We start from the raw sequence: 22,397 nt of genomic DNA, 5'->3' as shown, positions 1-22,397 counted from the left end.
TAGAAAGAAAGAAGAGTATAAAGAGGATTTTGATAAAAGGCTATCAGAAGACTTTCAGTCAAATCTGAAAGTATTCTGGAAATCCGTAAGGTCAGCCCGAGGAAATACTATAACCAGAGAGCTGACTAGGATCAGATGCCAGGATGGTAGCGTTGTGAAAGGAGAAGAATGTGTACTAAAGATATGGAAGGACTATTTTGAAAGTTTATTTGAAAAAAAGGAAGGAAATAAGAAAGATTTCTGCTATAGCGAAGAAAAAGAGAATGAGATGGAAGGCGAAATTGAAATGTTCGAAATTGTGGAAGCACTTAAGAGTATGAAAGCGGGAAAGGCTGCTGGGTGTGATAGAGTGTCGGTCGAGATGCTTAAAGCAGGAAAAGGCGTAGTAGCTAGTCAGTTGTACTGCCTTTTCAATTTGTGTTGGAGAAGCGGCCGAGTACCAAAAGATTGGTGTAAGGCTGTTATCGTGCCACTTTACAAAGGAAAAGGGTCACAGCTGGACTGCAAAAATTATCGTGGTATAAGCCTGCTTAGCGTCGTCGGCAAATTGTATGCTAAGGTATTGATTAATAGAGTCAGGAATGAAACTGATGACAAAATATGGGATGCTCAAGCGGGATTTCGAAAGGGAATGGGATGTACTGATCAGGTCTTTTCCTTGCGGTGCATAGCCGAAAAGTTTTTGGCCAAGAGTCAAAAAGTCTATTGCACATTCGTAGATCTGGAAAAGGCCTATGACAGAGTTGAGAGGAATGAATTGTGGTCAGCACTTTCTATGCATGGGGTGAGCAGTCTCTTAATACGAGCACTGAAATCCTTATATGAGGATTCGAGTGCTTGTGTCAGGATAAACGGAGCGCACACTGAGTGGTTTAAGATTGAGAAAGGCGTTAGGCAAGGATGTGTTGCGTCACCGTGGCTGTTCAACCTATTTATGGATAGCTGTTTGACAGATTTGAAAGAGTCTAAAAGTGGATTAAGGATGAATGAGTTACTCGTCAAATGTCTGCTCTATGCCGACGATCAGGTTATACTGGCGTCATCAGCGGAGGAGTTACAGGAGATGGTAAACTGTATGCATGAAGCTTTAAAAGAGAAAGGAATGAAAGTGAACGTAAGTAAAACTAAAACACTGGTTTTTGAAATGGAGAAAGAAATGACAGCATGTAATATTTTGATTGGAGGAGAAAAAGTGGAGCAAGTGAAAGAGTTTGTATATCTAGGATCAAAGTTTACATCAGATGGCAAGTATGATAGTGATATTGAAAGGAGAGTGAACGCGGGGAACATGGTGAATGGAGCTTTGCATGCCTTTATGAGCAGTCAGAAACTATCCAAAAAGGCTCGACTGGCTGTGCACAGGGGCGTGTTGGTCCCGACATTAATGTATGGGAGTGAAAGTTGGGTATGGCAAAAGAAGCATGAAAGCAGAATAAATGCAGTGGAAATGAGAGCGTTAAGGAGTATGATGGGTGTGAAATTGAGTGACAGGATAAGGAACAGCGTGATAAGGGAATGTTGTGATGTGAAAGAAGATGTAGTTACAGGAATAGAAAAGGGTATGTTAAGATGGTTCGGTCATGTGGAGAGGATGAATGAAAGCAGGTTGACTAAGCAGATATACAAGGAGAGTGTGGAGGGAAAGGTCGGAGTGGGAAGACCTAGACGAACGTATCTTGATCAAATTAAGGACGTCCTGGTAAAGGGTCAGGTCAAAAGTACCCGAAACCGCCGAGCTTGTATGAAGAGAGTTATGAATGTGGACGAAGCGAAAGAAGTATGCAGAGATCGTGGCAAGTGGAAAGAGGTAGTCTCTGCCTACCCCTCCGGGAAAGAGGCGTGATTTTATGTATGTATGTATGTATGTATAAACGTGAACCTGTTATATTTGGTCATGCATGATGTAATAATAATTACGAAAAAGTTTCCAAATTTCACAATTTGAAATTATGACATAAATTGCATGGCAACAATGTGGTCTGCGCTTTATAATGACGGAAGATGACGGTCATCAATCAAAACGGAGACAAAAAAATCATATTGGACGATTTATACAGCTTCGCGGCTTACAGTGTACGAAAACAATGTTGGAAAAATACAGGTCGAGTGAGAAATTAAATTTATTAGGCAGGTAGTTATGAAAATTAAGAATGGCTACCTCAATCTCGCATTCAAATACCAATGTGCAAAGTTAAATCTTGTGGTCCTTTTCATGCTATGAAAATGTTTTGCAAAATTTTACGACTGACGGCCTACGTGTCATGGAAATCTTTTGATGCATTAATTTTAGGAATTTTATCCTGTAGTCGCTTTCTTTCACATACACTAGAAGAAGTTGACATTACGGTTGTAATAAAAAAATTACATTAATATAATTTATTAATTCTTTTATTTCTTTTATTCGCACACAGAATGAATCGTTAAAAAAATCTCCGTTAACGTTTGTTTTTTTTTTTTTGTTTGAACGCGCTTATCTCAAGTACTAGGTACTAGTTCGCATTGTGTTGAATAGACCATTTTTCGAGGAAGGCTTTAGGCTATAAAACATCATGCTGCAACTATAAGGAGCGAAGAAATATATCGCTTAAAAAAGACGTTAACGTTTAAAGAAGTTGGTATAGGAATAGTCAATCACTACCACTTTAAATCATTATTCCTTAACTAGGGGAGGAAAAATTTAATGTTCCTCAACAAACTTCAACACAGCAGACACAAATGGCCCCACTAACTTAGTACCCCCACCACAAAACCAGGGTAGCATCTGCACGTTTACGAATGTAACCCGTTTGTTACCGCTGAATATTTGATAACTCGCGAGCGCTCCCCGCGGGGACATTCAGGGCTGTCAAGGTCATTCGTGACATTTGAATTATAAAATGTAAATATAAAAGTGAAACGTGACTGTCTGTATGTAATCGTAGAATTGGAAATTTAGCATTATTTGTGGCAGATGATTAATAATGTAAGCTGACGCCTTCAGATTACAGCCAAATGGACACTTAAAAACATACAAAATGCACATTAACAAACTTACTTCTCTGATCTGTATTATAAAAATAACATCGATCTAAAGCCGGATTTTAAAACGCTGGTTTAACCTGAATATTTAAATTAGTCAAGAAAACAATCAATGAAATATTATTACCTACGACTTCGAGGAATTCCCGAAATCATCACTGTAGCAGAAATATTGCGTTTTGTTTTTCTTTTTACGGACCGAGCCGCGGGCGTACTCCAGTCTCAAATAAATAATCTAACAGTTGCAAACCCTAAACGCCGCTCACCAGATAAGCAATCTGTACAAAATTGGCGGTCATCCAATTTATTTGGGACGCTTTCCCCCGTGTCCGTCAACCCTACGCCAGGCCCTGTCGGGCCCACACTGCGATCCGCGCGCCCTCTGCCGTTTACATTGAAATACTTCGTCTTTTCTTTGCCTTCGGTTCAAACACGTATCGTACATTACAACTTTCTCAGTTCATATTCATTTATATATATGCTTAAATTAATAAGAAAAAAAAAATTGTGTTGCTACTGTTTTTGAACAAAAAAATTGATTGTTCGCATTTTGATGGTATAGACTCAAATCGTAACAGTAAAAATAAATGTAACATAAAATATAAATGAGTGGAGAATGCTTCACTTACGGTTAGGGAAAACATCGTGAGGAAACCTGCACATTCAGGCAACTGGATGTGTAACCATGATCGATCCAATACGGGTTAGGTTGCCCTGTAACTGCAAGGTTGCGGAGGTCAGACGGGAGTCGCTTTGTGTAAAAACCTGATTCACCCAATCCAGGATCCATGGTCAAATGGTGGATGCAACTGGGACTTAAGCCAGGAGGAAGAAGAACGCTCCACTTAACACCACCCACAAAAGGAGAAACCCTCTAAGAAAATAAATAAATTGAATAAGGTGTTAGTGAAAAAAAATATAAGTAAATGATTAGACAAATTCTAACATTAAAAAAATAATCCGAGTTTCAAACATTTTTTTTTTAAATAAAAATTGTTAATAATTTTGGTTAAATCAAATGCAAAATTATTTCTCTACATTTATATAGGTATAACGTTTAATAATTAAATGTGTATTGTACAAATTATAAGGGATCGTGAGGAAGGATCCCTTCCTCATGCGTAATGCTTGACAAATTAGCTTGTCTATTACAAAAATGTGGGTTCCCTCTAATTGATAACATGTTTAATGTAATTACATCATCAATTCTTTTATCAAGTCCTTTATGAATATGTTCCGGTACAAAAGTGATAACAATATGACAAGGGGAATGTTGAAACTGTGCACCTTATAAGAACTTATTTGTTGTTTGTCTTATAAGACAGAAATATACCTTCTTGTATGAATATGAACTAAAACCTTTGTTATTTTACTTTATCTGTTAAAAAAGACTCTTTTTTAAGTTTATTGAATGACGGGTCTTGATTTAATTAAACATGGTTTAACAGCAATGGAGTAACAAATAAAGACGTGATTGTATTCAACATGACACTTCAATGTTTTTCTAAGCAGGAGCCTACTTATAACCAATAGCTGGTAATGTACCTAATAAAACCCTTCTGTCACAGTCGGGAAAACTTGCGTCATAAAATTTGCCAATAAAAAGAGACATCACACTGTCATATGTCGAATCTTACAAATTCTTGCCTATTCAAGACAATGTCTTACAATGTGCAAACGATGTTTCAAAACTAAAGTAAGACCAATGTATCTGGGAAAAGGGGACGTGTGGAGTGGTCTTTTATGGGTGTTGTAGTGAGTTTCCGAGTGCCGAATGCGCTTTTTAGCGCTTAATGCAGCTGTTCAGCTAATGGCGTAGCTGTTTGTGTTGTGTTAGTTTGCCCAGTTTTAAGTAGATTAAGATTCTAATTTAAGTATACGCGCATTTGCTAATAAACGCTTTAAAAGCTAATGATTCGATAAAATTAAACAATGCTTTTTCTAAACTTAATTTTATTTGTTGAATTCTTTATTTAATTAATACGAAAAACAATTTATAAAGATACACTAACGAAATATTATATTCAACAATTATATACAAGTCGAAAGTTGGTCTCCCAATCCATAAATAATCATCAGCTTCGCTACTCATAAATGACAATACTAACTTGTATGAATTCAATACAATAAATTCAGTAAGTTTGTGAAAGGTTGAGAAACATTGAGAAAATTAGAGCAGTTGTAACGATTGCTAGATTCAGGTAGAATTGCCTCAATCCTTCACGCCAATCGCATGACCACAGCCAATGACAACCCACACCCAAGTTGAGAAGAATGTGGTTTATTATCTTACTTCTTACAAAATATGATTACAAAACTTATAACAACCTCTGTGGCGCAGGGGGAGTGCGTTTGTCTGTGAAACGGATGGTCCCGGGTTCGAATTTTCATCATTCGAATGGATCTAGATATTTTATGTTTATTTATTTATTATATATTCTCTCGTCCACATTCTATTCTAAGTTTAATTGATATTCTGAAGTTGACGTTGTTGAAGAAAATGCTGCAGTGCAGTTTGTTATCGCTTCTTCAGCACTGACGCCTTGGAAGCGGCAGTAAACTTAGTTTTAAGTAATTTATTTGACGTCAACCAATGTTGTTAAACCATACGTTTTGGCAATTATTAAGCGATATGAAGTATCCTATAGTAATGAATAAAAATTTTGAATTTGCATTTAAATTGAATTTGAATAAAATATAGTATCGTTGAATTGTTACCTCGTAACACAAGTCTCGAACTTACTTCGAGGATTATTCAATCTGTGTTATATTTATAACGCTGGAATAGTAAAAACAGGTCACACTGATTCCATAGTTTTTTTAATCGGTGTCAATAATTATTTAGCTTTATTATTTAACCGTCTTGTATAATTCATCTATCGTTATCTAAAACTGAAACAGCATTAAACAACAGTCTACCGCATCAAAGTACAGTCGACGGCAATCACCCCGTGTCCACATAAACCAACGCCATATGGAGGTCAAATTTAATTTGCAGACTGTACTAAAGCAACTTTATTATTCGCGTGCTCACTACCAATAGTCCAGAGTCTTCTAGCCGACGTCTGTGGTTTATTGGATTGCGTCTGCGCAGTAATTAGTATGTGACACGCACCGATTGGAATCAATGTCACATCGATCATGAAAATGCTTTAAATGCCTCAGATAACGATAATAATGAAATGTTTTCGTAGGAATGTTAAACTGTTGACTTCAAAACTGTAGCCGAAGCAAAGCAGCAGGCAAAAGTTAGTTAATAAAATTCAACATACATAGTATATTCCCTCCAATATACGAGCAGGCATTGTAAATCTCACTGACATAATTTTCAAAGAGTTTGTTACACGGTTCTTTACTTTAAAACATTAGCACGAATGACGTATGATTAACTTCGGAGTAGGTTTTATAATTAAATGTAAATAAAATTTACAGCTTTTGCTGTCATAAACTGATGTACTTAATTGGAAGTAACTCTGGTGCCAGCCAGTTTAGGATACGACCACTTCATTTATTTCGTGCTTATCATAAGAAGTCACTAAGGAAAGTAGCGAGACAATATTGATCCAGTCCTATTAGGATTGCTTTATGTAATGACTATTATTATATAGAGTTTATTAATTTATAAGATAATTCTGAGATTCTCTCCAGCGAAATCAAAATTATGTCAAAAGACAAAGACATGAATAAAGTTACTTTGATCCCGGACTAACAATCAATATTATTTGTATGGACAAAACTATTGTAATTTTACATATACAAATAATCACAATCTTCGATCTACAATTAGAGAATTAAAATTACAAACCTTATTAACCTTCGCTATCAGTTTACATTAAATTTTGTGAATTGAAGACGTCGTTTAAGAAAACATTGCAATGAAGTTTTTAAGCGGTAGTATTTTCCCCATCAATTTCTATCTATAATTGATAACTATAGAAACTGGAACTTATCTATACAGATACACTGAGACTGACTGACATCCAAAAATGAACGATTAAAGAAACTGGATCTTCTGCACATACAAATTCAAACCAACGACAATGTGTAGAAAATGTTACGATACTCTTATATAGCTGCCACTCCCATTTACCAAAACTGTGGCCATCTCCTTGGCACGTTTTCTATCAGTCGAGATTGCATTCAGAGTTCGGGGAATGTGGAAAGAAGACACAAAAATGGGCATGAAGCTAAAGAAAAGGGGATAGTACTGTATAGATTATATATAAGTATGTCTAAAATCACCTTTTACGAGTATTAGGTATTCATAAATGAAAAATAATTGAAAAATAAAATTATAATTGAAAAAAAAATGAAAAATAAAATTCTATCATTAAGCCAAACAGCTGAACGTGGCCTATCAGTCTTTTTAAGACTGTTGGCTCTGTCTTCCCCACAAGGAATATAGACGTAATTATATGTATGTATGTGTAGGGACTTTAAGCTGACGCTGCAAACCTACCGACGACGTGCGGGCAGTAGCGCCAGTCGTTCCCCGCGCGTCTTGAGATATGGGCAGGCACATTGCATAGATTTTAAATTAGTTTAGCGTTATATATTATACGTAATATTGTGAGTTGTACCATACATCCGTATAATCTGTGTAAATTGAATAAACCCGAACTTTCGTGAACCGCACTCCTAGTTTCTCTTGAACATTGCAACCCTTAATTACTGAACATAAGCATACGTACATATGCATGTACCTATGATATGGAAAAAAAAGTTTATTTTGTGGCGAACAAAAGTATGAACTATTATAATTTCTGTCCGCTATCAAATCACATCTGATACCGTGTTACATCACACTAAAACAGTGGAATCGCTTCCCCACCCTCCGAATATTTTATTTCTAGTGCGAGGCGGTGCCACTCCCAGGGAATGGACGTTTGACAGCTTTTGTGACCTTTGTTACTTCAGGCAAGGTCAAAGGGGTCAGTTAAATGTACGTGCTAAAATAAATCTCGAAATGAGACTGCTAACTATCGTTCATTAAATTTGAATAGTAATTTCTATGTTGTGCAAGTATCCAGTGTTACGAGTAGTTTGATAACTTTGACACTAAGTGATTATTAAACCATATAAATTATGGTTCCGTCCAATAATCCGTACTTTAATTTATTTGTATATATTTACCCTCAATAGATATAACTGATATTTTTAATCATTACATGAGGTTGTAATTATATCAAAATATTCATACTCGCTATAGATATTCTATTTTTTTGCTTGTAAGCTATCTTGTTTTTTTCACGCAGATTCATCTCAGTTCAGCAGAAATTTAATCTAAGGCGATGACTTGCTCGCTCGTTTGAGGTGCCATATCGTTCAAATTTACATATTCCTGATTTACTTTATCGTCACGCTATGTGGAACTCGCTTGGTTTGTTTTCCAACTCATACACACATAATGTGATGTTTTCGATTGCAACAAATATCGTCAATGTGCTCTAAATGTATTCATATAAAAATATATACGAGTATGAATCTATTGTTTGGGCATTCACACGAACATTAATAATAAAATATTTATCTATTTAGCTTCAAGTATTATAATAAATACATTTTTATTATAACCCGTGCTTATATTTAAACCGACGTGAATATCCATTATTATCTTTAGTAGAAGATGCCTATCATTAGAACTGTCTTATATATCTTAGCTAAAAATCGTCTTCTTAGCTTAAAATCTGTTCAAAAGTTTTGACTGTACTTTGGCCTAAATATGGAATTGATATCCACCGCCTTATAGTAGATCTCCATTTACAAATGCCCTTTTAAAAAGAAGGAAAGCAGTTGACACTCGCTATGTGAAATTGAAATGATGATATTGCTACCTATTCTATAACTTGTCACAAAAAAGTCTTCAGTCATCCCACGGGCAATTCCTCAAACCGTACATAATCGTAAAGTGAATTTTTTTGATTTAGAGGTCCATAACCCGTGACATTTGTGTCGGTAGGCACAGCCCTGTCGAAGTCGCCGGAACCCACGCCCGCGTACTTCGCCGGGTTATACGTTTGTAATTGTAATTACCCTGTATTTTATAAAGTTTAACAGTCGTGGTAAAACGTGACCGCTACGTTTTTATTGTTGTGTTTTGTGAAAGATTAATAGCTAAATATTTTTTATTTCTTATACAAATGTACGAATATCACATTATAGCCAATATTTATAGGATCCGACTGAGCCAAGGTAGACTGTAAGATAATGCTATTAGCATTAATTCCACTTATTGTATCAACATTATTTCTATAAAAACGTTTAAATTTACTTAATAATAAGACTTAAAGCGTACGCTTAGATGTACTATCTATACAATAAAAGAAAATATTAACATTAATATTTATCTTAATGATTCATGAGCTTTCAAAATTATCTCAAACGCAGTTTAAAAGCATTCCTCTTTACTCTCGCCACTTCACTTTATTCGAGTACTTAGTTTTATCTGTGACTTTTGTAGCACATCATACGCATATCTCTCCTCTTTCCTGGAAAGGTAGGCAGAGACTATATCATTCCAGTCAGCACGATTCCTGCATACTTCTTTTGTTTCATCCTCATTCTCCACCTTTATGCAAGATTTGCTGTTTAGATTACTCTTGACCTAACCTTTGACCAAGACACTCTGATTTGATCTAAACTTATCACATTGTAAGTTTTAAAATAAATTATTAATAATTCCACGCTACAATTATAAATAGACCAAAGTTCTAGCATAGGTCGAAACGCAAAACACTTTCTATGGAAGCATTCAGGCAATTAAAAACGTCGCCCTAACTCACGTCTTATTGCCGGTACGCACGGCAGAACGCGTGTCTGACATATTTTGTTTCACTCACACTTAAAATAAACTTTATATTTACCTCTCTGTCGCACAATGAAAGTGACTCCATGGCAAGGAATTGAGTATTGCGATGAAACATGAACGGAGAAGTGGTGGAACAAGGTGAAATTAAATCAATTTTGTGTTTGTTGAAATACGCTTTTAAATTGTACATACATACATACGATCACGACGATCTCTTGCGGGATAGACAGAGCCAAGGGCCTTGAAAAGACTGAAAGACATATTTTGTTTAATTTCTTGTATACCATGAAGTAGTCTTATGCTCTTGATGATGAAATCCATTGCTTTATGAAGGAATGTATCAACCGTCTGTATACTTAAGCAAATGTCAATTTTTTAAGCATTATATAAAAATATTGAATGCTTATTGAGAATTCTTCCTTAATCCATTAAACTCCTACAAGAATAAATAAAATTGGAAAATTTTCGTAAAGAAAGCGAGGCGCGGAGTCACGACGCGGCCTTAAAATTTATTTTTATTTTATCTTTATTCACTGAGAGAAAGTGGAAAGAAATTTAAATACTTGGGAGTTCAAACGGCGAAACAAAGGAAGGGGTGCCGTTAACTTTTATTGTGGTAGGAGCAGAGGGCATGAGGTGAAACGTAATATTTTCTTATCTTTGCATGTTTCCAAATGCATTTTTGTGGTAGAAAGCATGCGGTCTGTTCATATGGTTTGACGGCCTCTGTGGCGCAGCGGTAGTGCGCTTGTCTGTGACACCGGAGGTCCCGGGTCCGAATCTCGGCCAGGACATGATGAGAAAGGAATTTTCTCTGATTGGCCTGGGTCTTGGATGTTTATCTATATAAGTATTCATTAAAAAATATAGTATCGTTGAGTTAGTAGGTATCTCGTAACACAAGTTTCGAACTTACTTCGAGGCTAACTCAATCTGTATAATTTGTCCCGTATGTATTTATTTATTTATTATTTATATGAAACCTTACCCCTAGAATAAAATAACCAAATATTGCCAATATTATAAACATTATATCTAGCTAATATTCAAAATTTTTATTGATTATTATGGGAAACTTCAGTATCACTTAATAGTTGTCATATCTTTTGTTTTTACAACATTGATTGACGTCAAATAAATTGCTTATAACTAATTTTACTGCCGCTTCCAAAGAGTGCAGAAGGAGCGGCAACAAACTGCACTGCAGCATTTCTTCAACAACGTCAACTTCACAACTTCAAAGATTTTCTTTCTAGTGTTATCTCTTCACTCGCACGTTAAATATATATTATGGTGAAATAGGATGAAAAGGACCACTCCATTTGTTTCCCATGGATGTCGTAAAAGGCGATAGGCTTATAAACTTGGGATTCTTCTTGTACGCAATGAGCTAGCATCTGTCACTATTTGAATATAAATTTTATCATTAAACCAAACAGCTGACTGCGGCCTTTCAGTCTTTTCGAGACTGTTGGCTCTATCTTCCTCACAAGGGATAAAGACGTGATTCTATGTTTGTATGATGAAATTTTAAAAAAGAACAACGTTTGTCCACGTCCCTATAAAAGCAATCCAAATGAAACAAAATTTACTGAGTTACTCCGCATGTTTGTTGCAAAGCGATTTAAACAGGAATCTGCACTGTTTCGAATAAATTAGAGACACAGGGCCTCGATTAATTCCGGGTAAAGTATGGCCCCGCTTCGGGGCCAATAACCTCAATTTTAAATCTCGTCGAAGGACTAATTTTGTAAAAATCTCAAAACAAAAGCGATACGCTGAATGCAGATTCTGGTCAAATTTGTTTCATGTTTTTTCCCCGCTAATAATTATATCTAGCGTAAAAATTATCATTATTAACCTGTCGCACGCTGTATTTCTTTTTGTTACCAAACAAGCATGAAAAAGTCAAAAGTATTAAAACAAAACCATTATAAAGTTACATTACACTTGACAAGTTGTCGCAATTAATCTTTGTTTAGAAAAGAAACTCGATTACCTGAAGATATTTGCAAGTTGTCACCCAAAACATATACAACTCAAACCCAAAAAAAATGACATTTTTTTAGCATGAAAATACCATTGATCCATAGAATCACGCCTGTATCCCTTACGGGGAAGACAAAGCCAGCAGTCTTGATAGTCTCTCCACGTTCAGCTGTTTGGCCTAATGATAGAATTGAGATTTCAAAAGTGACAGGTTGCTAGCCCATCACCTATAAGTAGTGTTGTCTATTAAACTTACCTTTTTTTATAATACGAAACGTCAAACGTAATGATGTTGTCAATGTAGTTTTCGTAAAGATTGAATCAGTCACAATACAGTTTTTGCACATTTCCGCAATTTGTTTGACTCAATATTCCTAACAATTAACCAAGAAACCTCATCATCTTTCCAAGTAGAATCCCAAGGTTATAAGCCTATCCCTTAGTGGCCTTTTACGACATCCATAGGAAAGTTCTCTGGCAGAAAATATATTTACAATATGCTTCAAACAATCTGGATTATTATCTGTGCTAAATATTAACACATTTGAAAAATCACACATTAAATACAAAAAAATGTTTTCGTCGCTGTATGCTAAGTGGTTAAAACGACTCTCGGCTAAAAATACCTCGACAGGTGAGTAAAGCCGGGTGAGACACATTGTCCAAACATCACATTTAACGTGTCTTTGGGATCTTTCTGTGGGAATCAGTTAATTAGTTCAACAATGCAGGGGAAAGGTTTGTAGTTTGTAGTGACTGCAGCTTAAAATATATTGAAATAATTCAGTGCACAAAAAGCATAGTTTGCTAAATTTATGTCATCATATTAGATCAGACTAAGATTTCTTCATTTATTTTAATTATTAGAAGAAGATATTATATATTATTAAAACTTTTAAAACATAATTGCAGCTCTTTTGACTTGTTATTATATATGATAATTTCTGTGAAAATATAATATTATTTTTATTAATAAGCACAGCGTTCTAGTTACAAATAATTGCGCAGGACTTAGTCAGAATTTTCTGAAAAAAGTACCTATTATTAATTCTGACGTTAGTGAATGTCTCCATGCCATATTATCAAAATCGGTCTGTAATGAGTTTATTCATTACAGAAAAAAAACTTAACTGTTTTTTAAAGCTTTTATTTAACTTGACTTATATGTATGTATGTCTTATTTTTAGTACGTCTATATAATATGTTTCTGGACGTGATTTCGAATTCAAAATATGTTTCCGTATCTACATTGGGTGGCAGTGGACATTTATATGTATAACAACAAGCGGTCCCGTTACTTGTAGAAATCCCCGTGAACAGAACCCAACACCTCGCGAACTCTGACCGCACATTCCTACCACTGCACCGCGATGTTTTCCGTTCACATGCATCTGAGAACTTCTCTTTACTAATTACTTGAATTTACCGTTGGAGTATTTTTTTTAAATTAAAAAAAAACTGTTTTCAGCAAAATTCCATTATTTTCTGTATCTTATGAGACTAAAGAACAATCAACATACATACATACATATAATCACGTCTATATCCCTTGCGGGGGAGACAGCCATGTTCAGCTGTTTGGCTTAATGATAGAATTGAGATTCAAATAGTGACAAGTTGCTAGCCCATCGCCTATCCGAAGAATCCCAATTTATAAGCCTATCCCTTAGTCGCCTTTTACGACATCCATGGAAATGAGACGGAGTTGTCCTATTCTTTTTTTTATTGGTGCCCGGAACCACGTAGAGAATTCTTATTTCCCTATATTTTCGATCCAGGCAGCCACAAATCTTTGCCAAATCCTTTCTCCAAATATGAAGTATCTACTAGTACATGTTGTCTTCGAGCTTTGCAAAACATCTCAGAATGCAATTAGAAATACACTTTGTTGAAAGAGTACCTATAATTAAATTTATATGGAGAGAAAATTAATAAAACGGAAATATTATTCTTGTTGCTACATATTGTACAATTTCTACATACTATTCCCCAGACACAAAGACCCTAAGTCATCACGATATGGCGTCCACCTGTGGCGCTGCGCACGAAGTATTAAAACTTGTATTAAAACAATAAATTGACTTGTGCTCACTGAAACAGTGAGTTTAAAGTTTACTTTTAGGGTTCCGCGTTTTACAAAAACGCTGACACAAATCTTATTAATCTAAAGTTTAGTCATATTAGTTTATTTATGGCTACAAATACACACAAACATTTATTTTCACACGATTCATTCATTCATTCATATGATCACGTATTTATCCCTAGCGGGGTAGACAGTACTAACACGACTAAATTACTTGGACGACAGAGCAATACCCTGATATTCAGTTAAAGCCCAAAAAGGTGTCAGACATTTAGAATCTTTTGAATGTTAGTAAACAGTTAAGTTTAATAGTACTCAATCTTATTAGTATACAATAATTTTTCGACTGATCAATGTCGCATATGCGGCTTTGATAATTATAGCCAAAAAAGGCAATAATAAATAAAGAATCCTAATAATTAAAGAATCCTATGAAAAAGGCAGGTGTCTAATAATTAAAGAATAAAAAAGTCGAATAAAAAAAGAAGAAAGTCAGTAGATAACTTACCCAGAGCGGAGCGGAGGGCTGCAACTGCGACGCAAAGGCCATTCGGAACGCATCTCCCACCAGAGAGTTCAGTTCCTCCGCCTGAAATATAAAGAGAAAACATTAAAATATTTTAAACGAATGTAGTAATAATTTGAGAGAAAGAGAAGGAGTGACCCTATTCTAATTCTTATGACGAGAAATACACGGCAACGTGGCGTATAAATCAACAAAACATTCAAACACAATGTATGCCACCATACGCGCTCTCCTAAAATTCCCAATCCGCTTTTGAAAGCGTCGAATGCAGAACAAGTGGCTCGACCTATTTCCTCTGGTTTGAATGGGCAATAGTGCCTGCGACACGCTCCAGAAGATTCCAGCTTCGGTGCCGGGCGGCAATTTGTGAAATGCAAAATTGAAATCTCTGTGGCGAAAAGTATTTGTGTAGAATAGAAGGAAATCTTCGAGGAAAAACGGAACGGGAAAACCTAGTTATAGAAGTCAAAAGTCGAGAATTCTTACAAAAGATTTCTCAAATATATAAAACGTCGCGCTAACAGTCACAAAATCTAGTAACGGTACAAATTATTAAGACAGTTACAAACTACGTGGATTAGTTTAAGACATACACTATGTCATTCATGTGACATAAATGATATGACATATAAATGATAGAGAATCTAATTTGATATGCAAATGCGCGATCAAATTGATTGTCATCGTAATTCTACGGAGAGACGCATAATCGTAGATATCGGAATAATATGAAACTATAGAAATGTCAAATTTTAAAGCAAATAATAAAGCACTTGTTTCACTTGAAACCTTAGGAATAATGATGTATTCATCTTGTATCACGCGCATGTTTCTGTGCAAATGGAAATCTGTGAAATAAATCGCAGAGTCAATATGCAATATGACAGCTATCAATTGCCACATAAAATTCACTAGCACTTACCACTTCTATAGTCTTATATTATTCCGAATTCTATACGTATAACAATGTAAGTGGGACGTCGTGGGCGACAAAGCGGTATATTTTTTTTATTTATTTGTGAACGTATTTTGTTATTAATTTACATAGACACGGCCGAAAAACATTGATCGATTGAGTCTGAAATAAATTTGGGGCGTTTGGTGATCAGCACAATGCTCTCTATATACAATGCACGATCTTAAAAAAATACGTATTTTTTTAAATAAATACTTTCTTAAAAATATCTTGATCAAATTAAGGACGTCCTGGTAAAGGGTCAGGTCAAAAGTACCCGAAACCGCCGAGCTTGCATGAAGAGAGTTATGAATGTGGATGAAGCGAAGGAAGTATGCAGAGATCGTGGCAAGTGGAAAGAGGTAGTCTCTGCCTACCCGTCCGGGAAAGAGGCGTGATTTTATGTACTACTCTGTCAAGAAAGTAGCAGGAAAAGATCAATAATACACAAACTGTTTGTTATTCATCCAAATTTATTTTATCACCTTCAAAATATGCTCCTTTAGAAACGATACACTTACGCCAACGAATAATCCAATCATCAAAACATTTTTTAAACGCTGTTTCCGGAATTGAGGTCAGTTCTCGCCGCGAATTCTCTTTTATGTCTTCTACCGATTGAAAACGGGTGCCACGAAGTGGTAATTTGAGTTTAGGAAAAAGAAAAAAGTCGGCTGGAGCCATATCTGGTGAATATGGTGGTTGCTCGATGGTATTTGTTGAGTGTTTGGTTAAAAATTCGTTCACAATGATGGCCTTGTGCGAAGGTGCATTATCATGGTGCAAAATCCAAGAATTTTCTTTCCACAAATCTGGCCTTTTTCGTCGGATTTGCTCTCTTAAACGCCGCATAACACTCAAATAATATTCCTTATTTACCGTTTGACCTTCCGGCAAGAATTCCGAGTGCACAACACCGCGATAGTCAAAGAACAGAACACAGAACAGTCAACATGACTTTGACTTTTGAACGACTTTGGCGTGGTTTTTTCGGTTTCGGTTCAGTTGGAAGGCGCCACTCCGAAGCTTGTTGACTAGTTTGCATGTCAAACTCGTAAACCCACGTCTCGTCACCAGTAACAATGCGTTTCATGAATGTTGGGTCGGAATTGACTCGTTCTAGCATGTCCTCAGCGACTCTCATGCGATTGAGTTTTTGAAAAAAATTCAGGTCTTTTGGGACTAGCCGAGCGGCAACATGTTTCATACCCAAATTATTAGTTAAAATGGTACGGATCGACTCGTGAGATACAGAAAGTTCGGTGGCTATCTCTCTCAAAGTTGAATGAGGATTTTCAGTCACTATTTCCTTCACTTTTGCGATGTTAACTTCAGTTGCAGACGTTGATGGCCTACCAGAGCGAGGCAAATCTTCCATCACATCTCGACCGCTTTTGAACGCTTTGTACCACTCATAAGCACGAGTTTTTGATAAAGTCGATTCACCGTAAGCCTTCTGTAACATTTTCAGTGACTCCGAACACGATATTCCATTGGCAATGCAAAATTTAAGACAAACTCTTTGTTCGATGTTTTTATCCATTATGAAATTAGCAATACACACTAGATATGATATAACTAAAAATAGCACTGTATTTAATGTAAACAACAGATGCAACTCAAACTCCGCGCCAAAATGGAAAACAGTTGTGCCAATCTAACAACAACAAAAAAAACAAAAATTTGAATTTGGAACCACAAATAAATAATCCATTCCCGATACTTTTCTGACTGAATGTATGTATGTATGTTAAAAATTTATGAATTTATTTGTAAAAAATTCCAGGTGTGCAAGTAGTTTTTAATACTCCGTCAAATTTAAAAAAGCGATTTCATTCACTACAAAATATATACTGTCACATTTTATCTCCATTATTTGAATAATTGATTTAAAGTTCGTATTTAAGCCGATTTTTATGCAATGTATCACCATTAAAATTGACACTTATCTTTTAATACTGTGTATTATATTATATACTAAACAATAACGCATGCATATGCATGACGTGCTCACGTCATGCATGCGTCATTCAGTTCAATCAATGCAATAGTAAGACATGTAACAGATTAACTGTATAATGGTCGCTATCTAGGCGAACGGCATTGTGGAATACAAATAATATTAGCACTTAAAATGTATGCAATAAATTAAATTCAACTTGAAACAAATTGCTTATGAAATACGCGAAACAAATTTAACTAATGGTATTTATGAACTGCAAACAGGCCCGGATTTGTAAGTTAACCCTTGAAGAACGTTTTAAACCTTTGGGAATAAATTGTCTTAAATAACAGTAACTGCATCTACATATATTCGTTTCGTGATTTAAAAGAGGGAACCTTAGATATCTCGCTCGATTTCCGACACTTTAAAATAGAACCACTCTTTCCCATGAATGTCGTTTAGGCGATTGAGGGATATTCTTATAAACTTGGGAGTCCACTTGTAAGCGATGGGCTACCAACCTGTCACTATTTGAATCGCAATTCCATCATGAAGCCGTACAGATTAACGTGGCCTTTTAGTCTTTTTTTTTTCGATTCCTAAAACTAGCCTCTTGAACTTCATGCATAAACATAATTACAGAGCCTGTTCTGGACGGACTGAAACTCTGGAACCCACGCTCAGCTGTATGGCTTACTGATGAAATTAAGATTTAGATAGTGTTGGTGCTAGCCTATCGTCGAAAAGAAGAATTCTAAGTTTAGAAGCCTTTCTCTTGATTGACAACAAATAGCTGACACATATAATGTTTTTTCTTTGCTATCAGACCATCATGGAAGGTTGCATTAGATGGATGTGCGTCTATTGTGCCCTTATTTATTTATTTATGTATACAGGAACTTTTCACAAATTATAAGGACAAAGGTGCTACTTATTTCAATAGAAATCTCTTGCTGTTGACCCGTGAGAGGAGAGATGAATATTAGTACAGTATGGCGTATAAATACATACCGTTTAATGAATTTTACTAAATAAGCCCTTAGTCAAAAGTACCCGAAACCGCCGAGCTTGCATGAAGAGAGTTATGAATGTGGATGAAGCGAAGGAAGTATGCAGAGATCGTGGCAAGTGGAAAGAGATAGTCTCTGCTTACCCCTCCGGGAAAGAGGCGTGATTTTATGGATGTATGTCAGCCCTTAGTTGCTTTTAACGACATCCTTTAGAAAGACATTGATCTTATTTCAAATTGCCGGATTAATGGGAACCACACGGCTGTTAAACTACTTATGAGAGTAAATTGATTTTTTGATAAGTGCCTAGCTACCTGGTGCTAGCTGACAGTGGCGCCGCGGGAGGCGTTATCGGCCCATCTTAATTACATAATTAGGAATGCCGCAGCATGCCATTGGTCAATCTTTAAATTGAGGAATGTATCTGCGAGATACAATCATTTGTGAGAGTTATTGTATGTTAATTGATAGAAAGGGTTTTTGTCGAATAACTTTTACATGCGAATTTTACACCAGATTTAAGGAGAACTATATACAGCGATGATATCATAATTGAGTCATAAGTTATTGCGTGATGTGTGTGCACATACACTATTAACAATACTAGATATCAGTAATAATTTTGGCTACTCTTAAACCTCCAAAACAAAAAGCTCCGAATATATTTACTAAAAATCCGTAATTAAATACTAATGCTAGTTAAAATTTTATTACTATGTACAAAATTTATTCAAATGTACCTACACTTTCCTACAACTTTTAACACTTTAGCTGGTCAAACCAACCACTGATAAAATTGTGGTAGAATAAAATTGGATGTTCTACTCTAAAATTTACGAGGCAGACTTCAGATTCGATTGTTTTCGTCATAAATCTGACGCTTCGTCATAAAATCCTGGACATTTCCCTCAATCAGTTCCCGATTCGGCCCTTTTGATGTCACAATAAAGTTATTCCCGATTGCGTTATGCGGGCAATATTGTGGAAATTGATCCCTTACGACTATAATTTAAATGGTATTAAAATCAAAATAAGATCCTTCTACTTAAATTTGCAATTCAAAATCACATGCGTATCGTATAATTAATCTATTATTTTGAAGTTTAATGGTATTTAGAGAAAGGCAAAAGTCTTTGTCGGTCATTTTGTAGATAATTTATAAGTAGAATATAAAAGTTGTGTTTTTAAAACATGACAATTTATTAACATAGGCCAGCAAATTCTTCATTAAAAAAATCATAAATAATGAAAACTTAAGTCTGTAAATCATTCAAAACATACCAGGAAATGTGTATCGTAATATCCTTTTACATTCCGTTCTAAAACTACAAATTAATACGTGTAATTATTTCTACCAGTAATGGTGGGCTACGCTTGCGTTTAGCAATTTGTGTAGCCTTACCGGTTGTGGGAATGGTTTCAAATAAATAACCAGTGTTGGCGTCTTGTGTCCGGCTAAAACGAGTTTCTACCATCTTTCATCGCCATAGTATCCCCGGTAGCACTATTGCAATACACCTGCTTTGCTACAATCTACCAACTGAATTGTAACTTTAAGTTTGAGACTATAAAGCTCTATTCAGCATTCCAATTTTGAAGAATTTCTGACCCTGTACCATGTAATTAGATAAATAAACAGCTGTAGCAGAACGATCGCCGGCCGACGTCTTGATCATAGGAACTAGCAATCTAAGTCGTGTCTTTGTAAACATCGATATTTCATATTACCGGCGCGCTGTGATTGTAAGAAATGTGATCGCTTTATCTGAGAATCATGGAATATTGATAACTTGCATAGTCTCTTTGGTTTTACACCTTGTATGGAGACTGGCGGAATGAAAATGTCAATCGAAGTTCTACTGAGTTGATAGATCATCTATTTGGTCAAAATTAAGTAAAAAGAATTTAAAAAAATAATCTATGATAAAATTTGTTTTAATTAAAATAAAGTATTCTTAAATATTCTTTGATAAAGTATAAATAATTCATTTTGTTTGTCCCTGAAACACAGGTCGTCTCCCGGCGTCACGTCCCAGTTTAACGCCCGTCTGGATAGCCCTGGATCTACTGGAATTGATGCAAGTTAATGTTCGCCTAAAACAAACTACTAAGAATTCGTAAGACAAAGAGTGGGGTGAAAGCTTAATGTGATTAATTCAACGTTGATAGTCTTATTTTTCAAGAATAGATTATAGCGAATCAAATAATTTACCTCATCCATCATTAAAAAGAAATGTAAGGTGTGACACGTGATTAAATATTCTAGAGATGAATTGCTAATTGCATATTCTGCTGCACAAACTTAACATTCTCTATTGTTGTAAGATTTGACACACATTTTCGAAAATTATTTCAAACCCAAATACCCTGTGTATTCCGTTTATGATATGAATGCAAATGTAACGAGTTAATTGACTATGCAAAAGGGAATGCCCGGAGATAAATAATGATATTTCATTAAAACCGACCGACCGCTATGTCAACACAAACACTGACGATACAGAAATGAAATATTTAAATTTGTATTTTTATCTTCAGCATACATACATATGGTCACGTCTATATCCCTTGCGGGGTAGACAGAGCCAACAGACTTGAAAAGACTGAATGGCCACGTTCAGCTATTTGGCTTAATGATAGAATTGAGATTCAAATAGTGACAGATTGCTAACCCAACGCCAAAAAAAAAGAATACCAAGTTTGTAAGCCTATCGCTTAGTCGCCTTTTACGACATCCATGGGAAAGAGACAGAGTGGTCCTATTCTTTTTTGTATTGGTGCCGGGAACCACACGGCACTTTATCTTTTATCTTCAGTTGGTTGATAAAAATCTTATGCAAGCAATTGCCACATGAAAAGTATAAATTATTGTATGTAGATGGGCAATTATGAGCAGGAAATATTTCGGCTTTTAATTCTGAACATTAAACTTCTATTTCCTTAATGTTATCCACTAATTAAAATGCAAGAATATTTGTTTTAAATAAGGTTATTTTGACTTTTTGTTTACAAGTTCAAAGTACGGGCCTTAAATTTATACCAATGATTTGTTTCTATTAGGAGTACAAACAGTATCATGAGATTAATGTATTTAACCTGTTATGTATTTTGTCAGCTAATTCTTTAATTTTTATTTCTTAATAATTACCTACTGATGCATCACATCTGTACTCTATTTAATTTATAATTTTAATATGCGATGTTTGTTTCGTCGGTTTTAGAACCTTTTGGTTTCATAAAAATTTTATAAACAATCTAAAATGCAATTTCATCATATAAGTTTGAGCCTTATGGTATCCGGCACCAATAAAAAAAGAATAGGACCACTCCTTATCTTTGCCATGAATGTGGTAAAAGGCGACTAAAGGATAGGCTTATAAACTAGGGATTCGTCTTTAAGGCGATGGGCTAGACACCTGTCACTTTTAGAATTTCAATTTGATCATCAAGCCAAAAAGCTGAACGTGGCTCTGTCTTCCCCGCAAAGGGATATAGACGTGACTATATGTCTGTTTCTATCATATTTCCAAAGTGATACCTAATTTCCAAATCAGTCAAGTATCAACATTGTAATTTTCTTTTATTCTCTTGTCACAATCATAATGTAAGTACATATGCAAATATCTATTCTTGCATCAGATGACGGCCACACGTGCGTATTGTCTGCTGGAAGAGATCTAACAATTTGATGTGAGTACAACAGTTCCAAATTTAGTTCTCAGTATTTAAATATGATAAGTTATCATACTTGTGCATATTACTACACGCTTCGATTCCGGTCCAATGACTACATATGTCCCCGCGTCAACCCTCAACATAACCGCATTCTATTCACGCCGAGGCGAACTCAAACCCGCCTACTCCACACGACACATTCACCCGATTGTTTTGCCCCGGTGGATTGCCCCGGTTTCATTTGCATTTTATTCTCTCTGCGACCGCAAACGCGCTCATTCAATCCCAGGATAAACTGAAAACCTGTATTGTTAGGGAAATGTCTGAGTCGACTCAAAATGGCATGGAAGTTATATAAAATCTTTCAATGCGTAACAATGCGCAG

General features: G+C 35.5%; 1 protein-coding gene across 1 annotated transcript in view; it reads right to left on the bottom strand.

The window, feature by feature from the left end:
- Positions 1-22,397, bottom strand: part of LOC106130252 (uncharacterized) — a 167,671-nt gene that overhangs the window by 12,736 nt on the left and 132,538 nt on the right. Inside the window, exon 6 of the mRNA XM_060945898.1 lies at positions 14,410-14,490. Within this exon, the coding sequence (XP_060801881.1) occupies positions 14,410-14,490 (81 nt within the window). The remainder of the gene's footprint in view (positions 1-14,409; positions 14,491-22,397) is intronic.

This window comes from Amyelois transitella, chromosome 9 (assembly GCF_032362555.1).
Source record: "Amyelois transitella isolate CPQ chromosome 9, ilAmyTran1.1, whole genome shotgun sequence".
NCBI classification, from domain to species: Eukaryota; Metazoa; Arthropoda; class Insecta; order Lepidoptera; family Pyralidae; genus Amyelois; species Amyelois transitella.
Note: the sequence above shows the minus strand (reverse complement) of the source record. Positions and strands in the feature narration are given on the sequence as shown.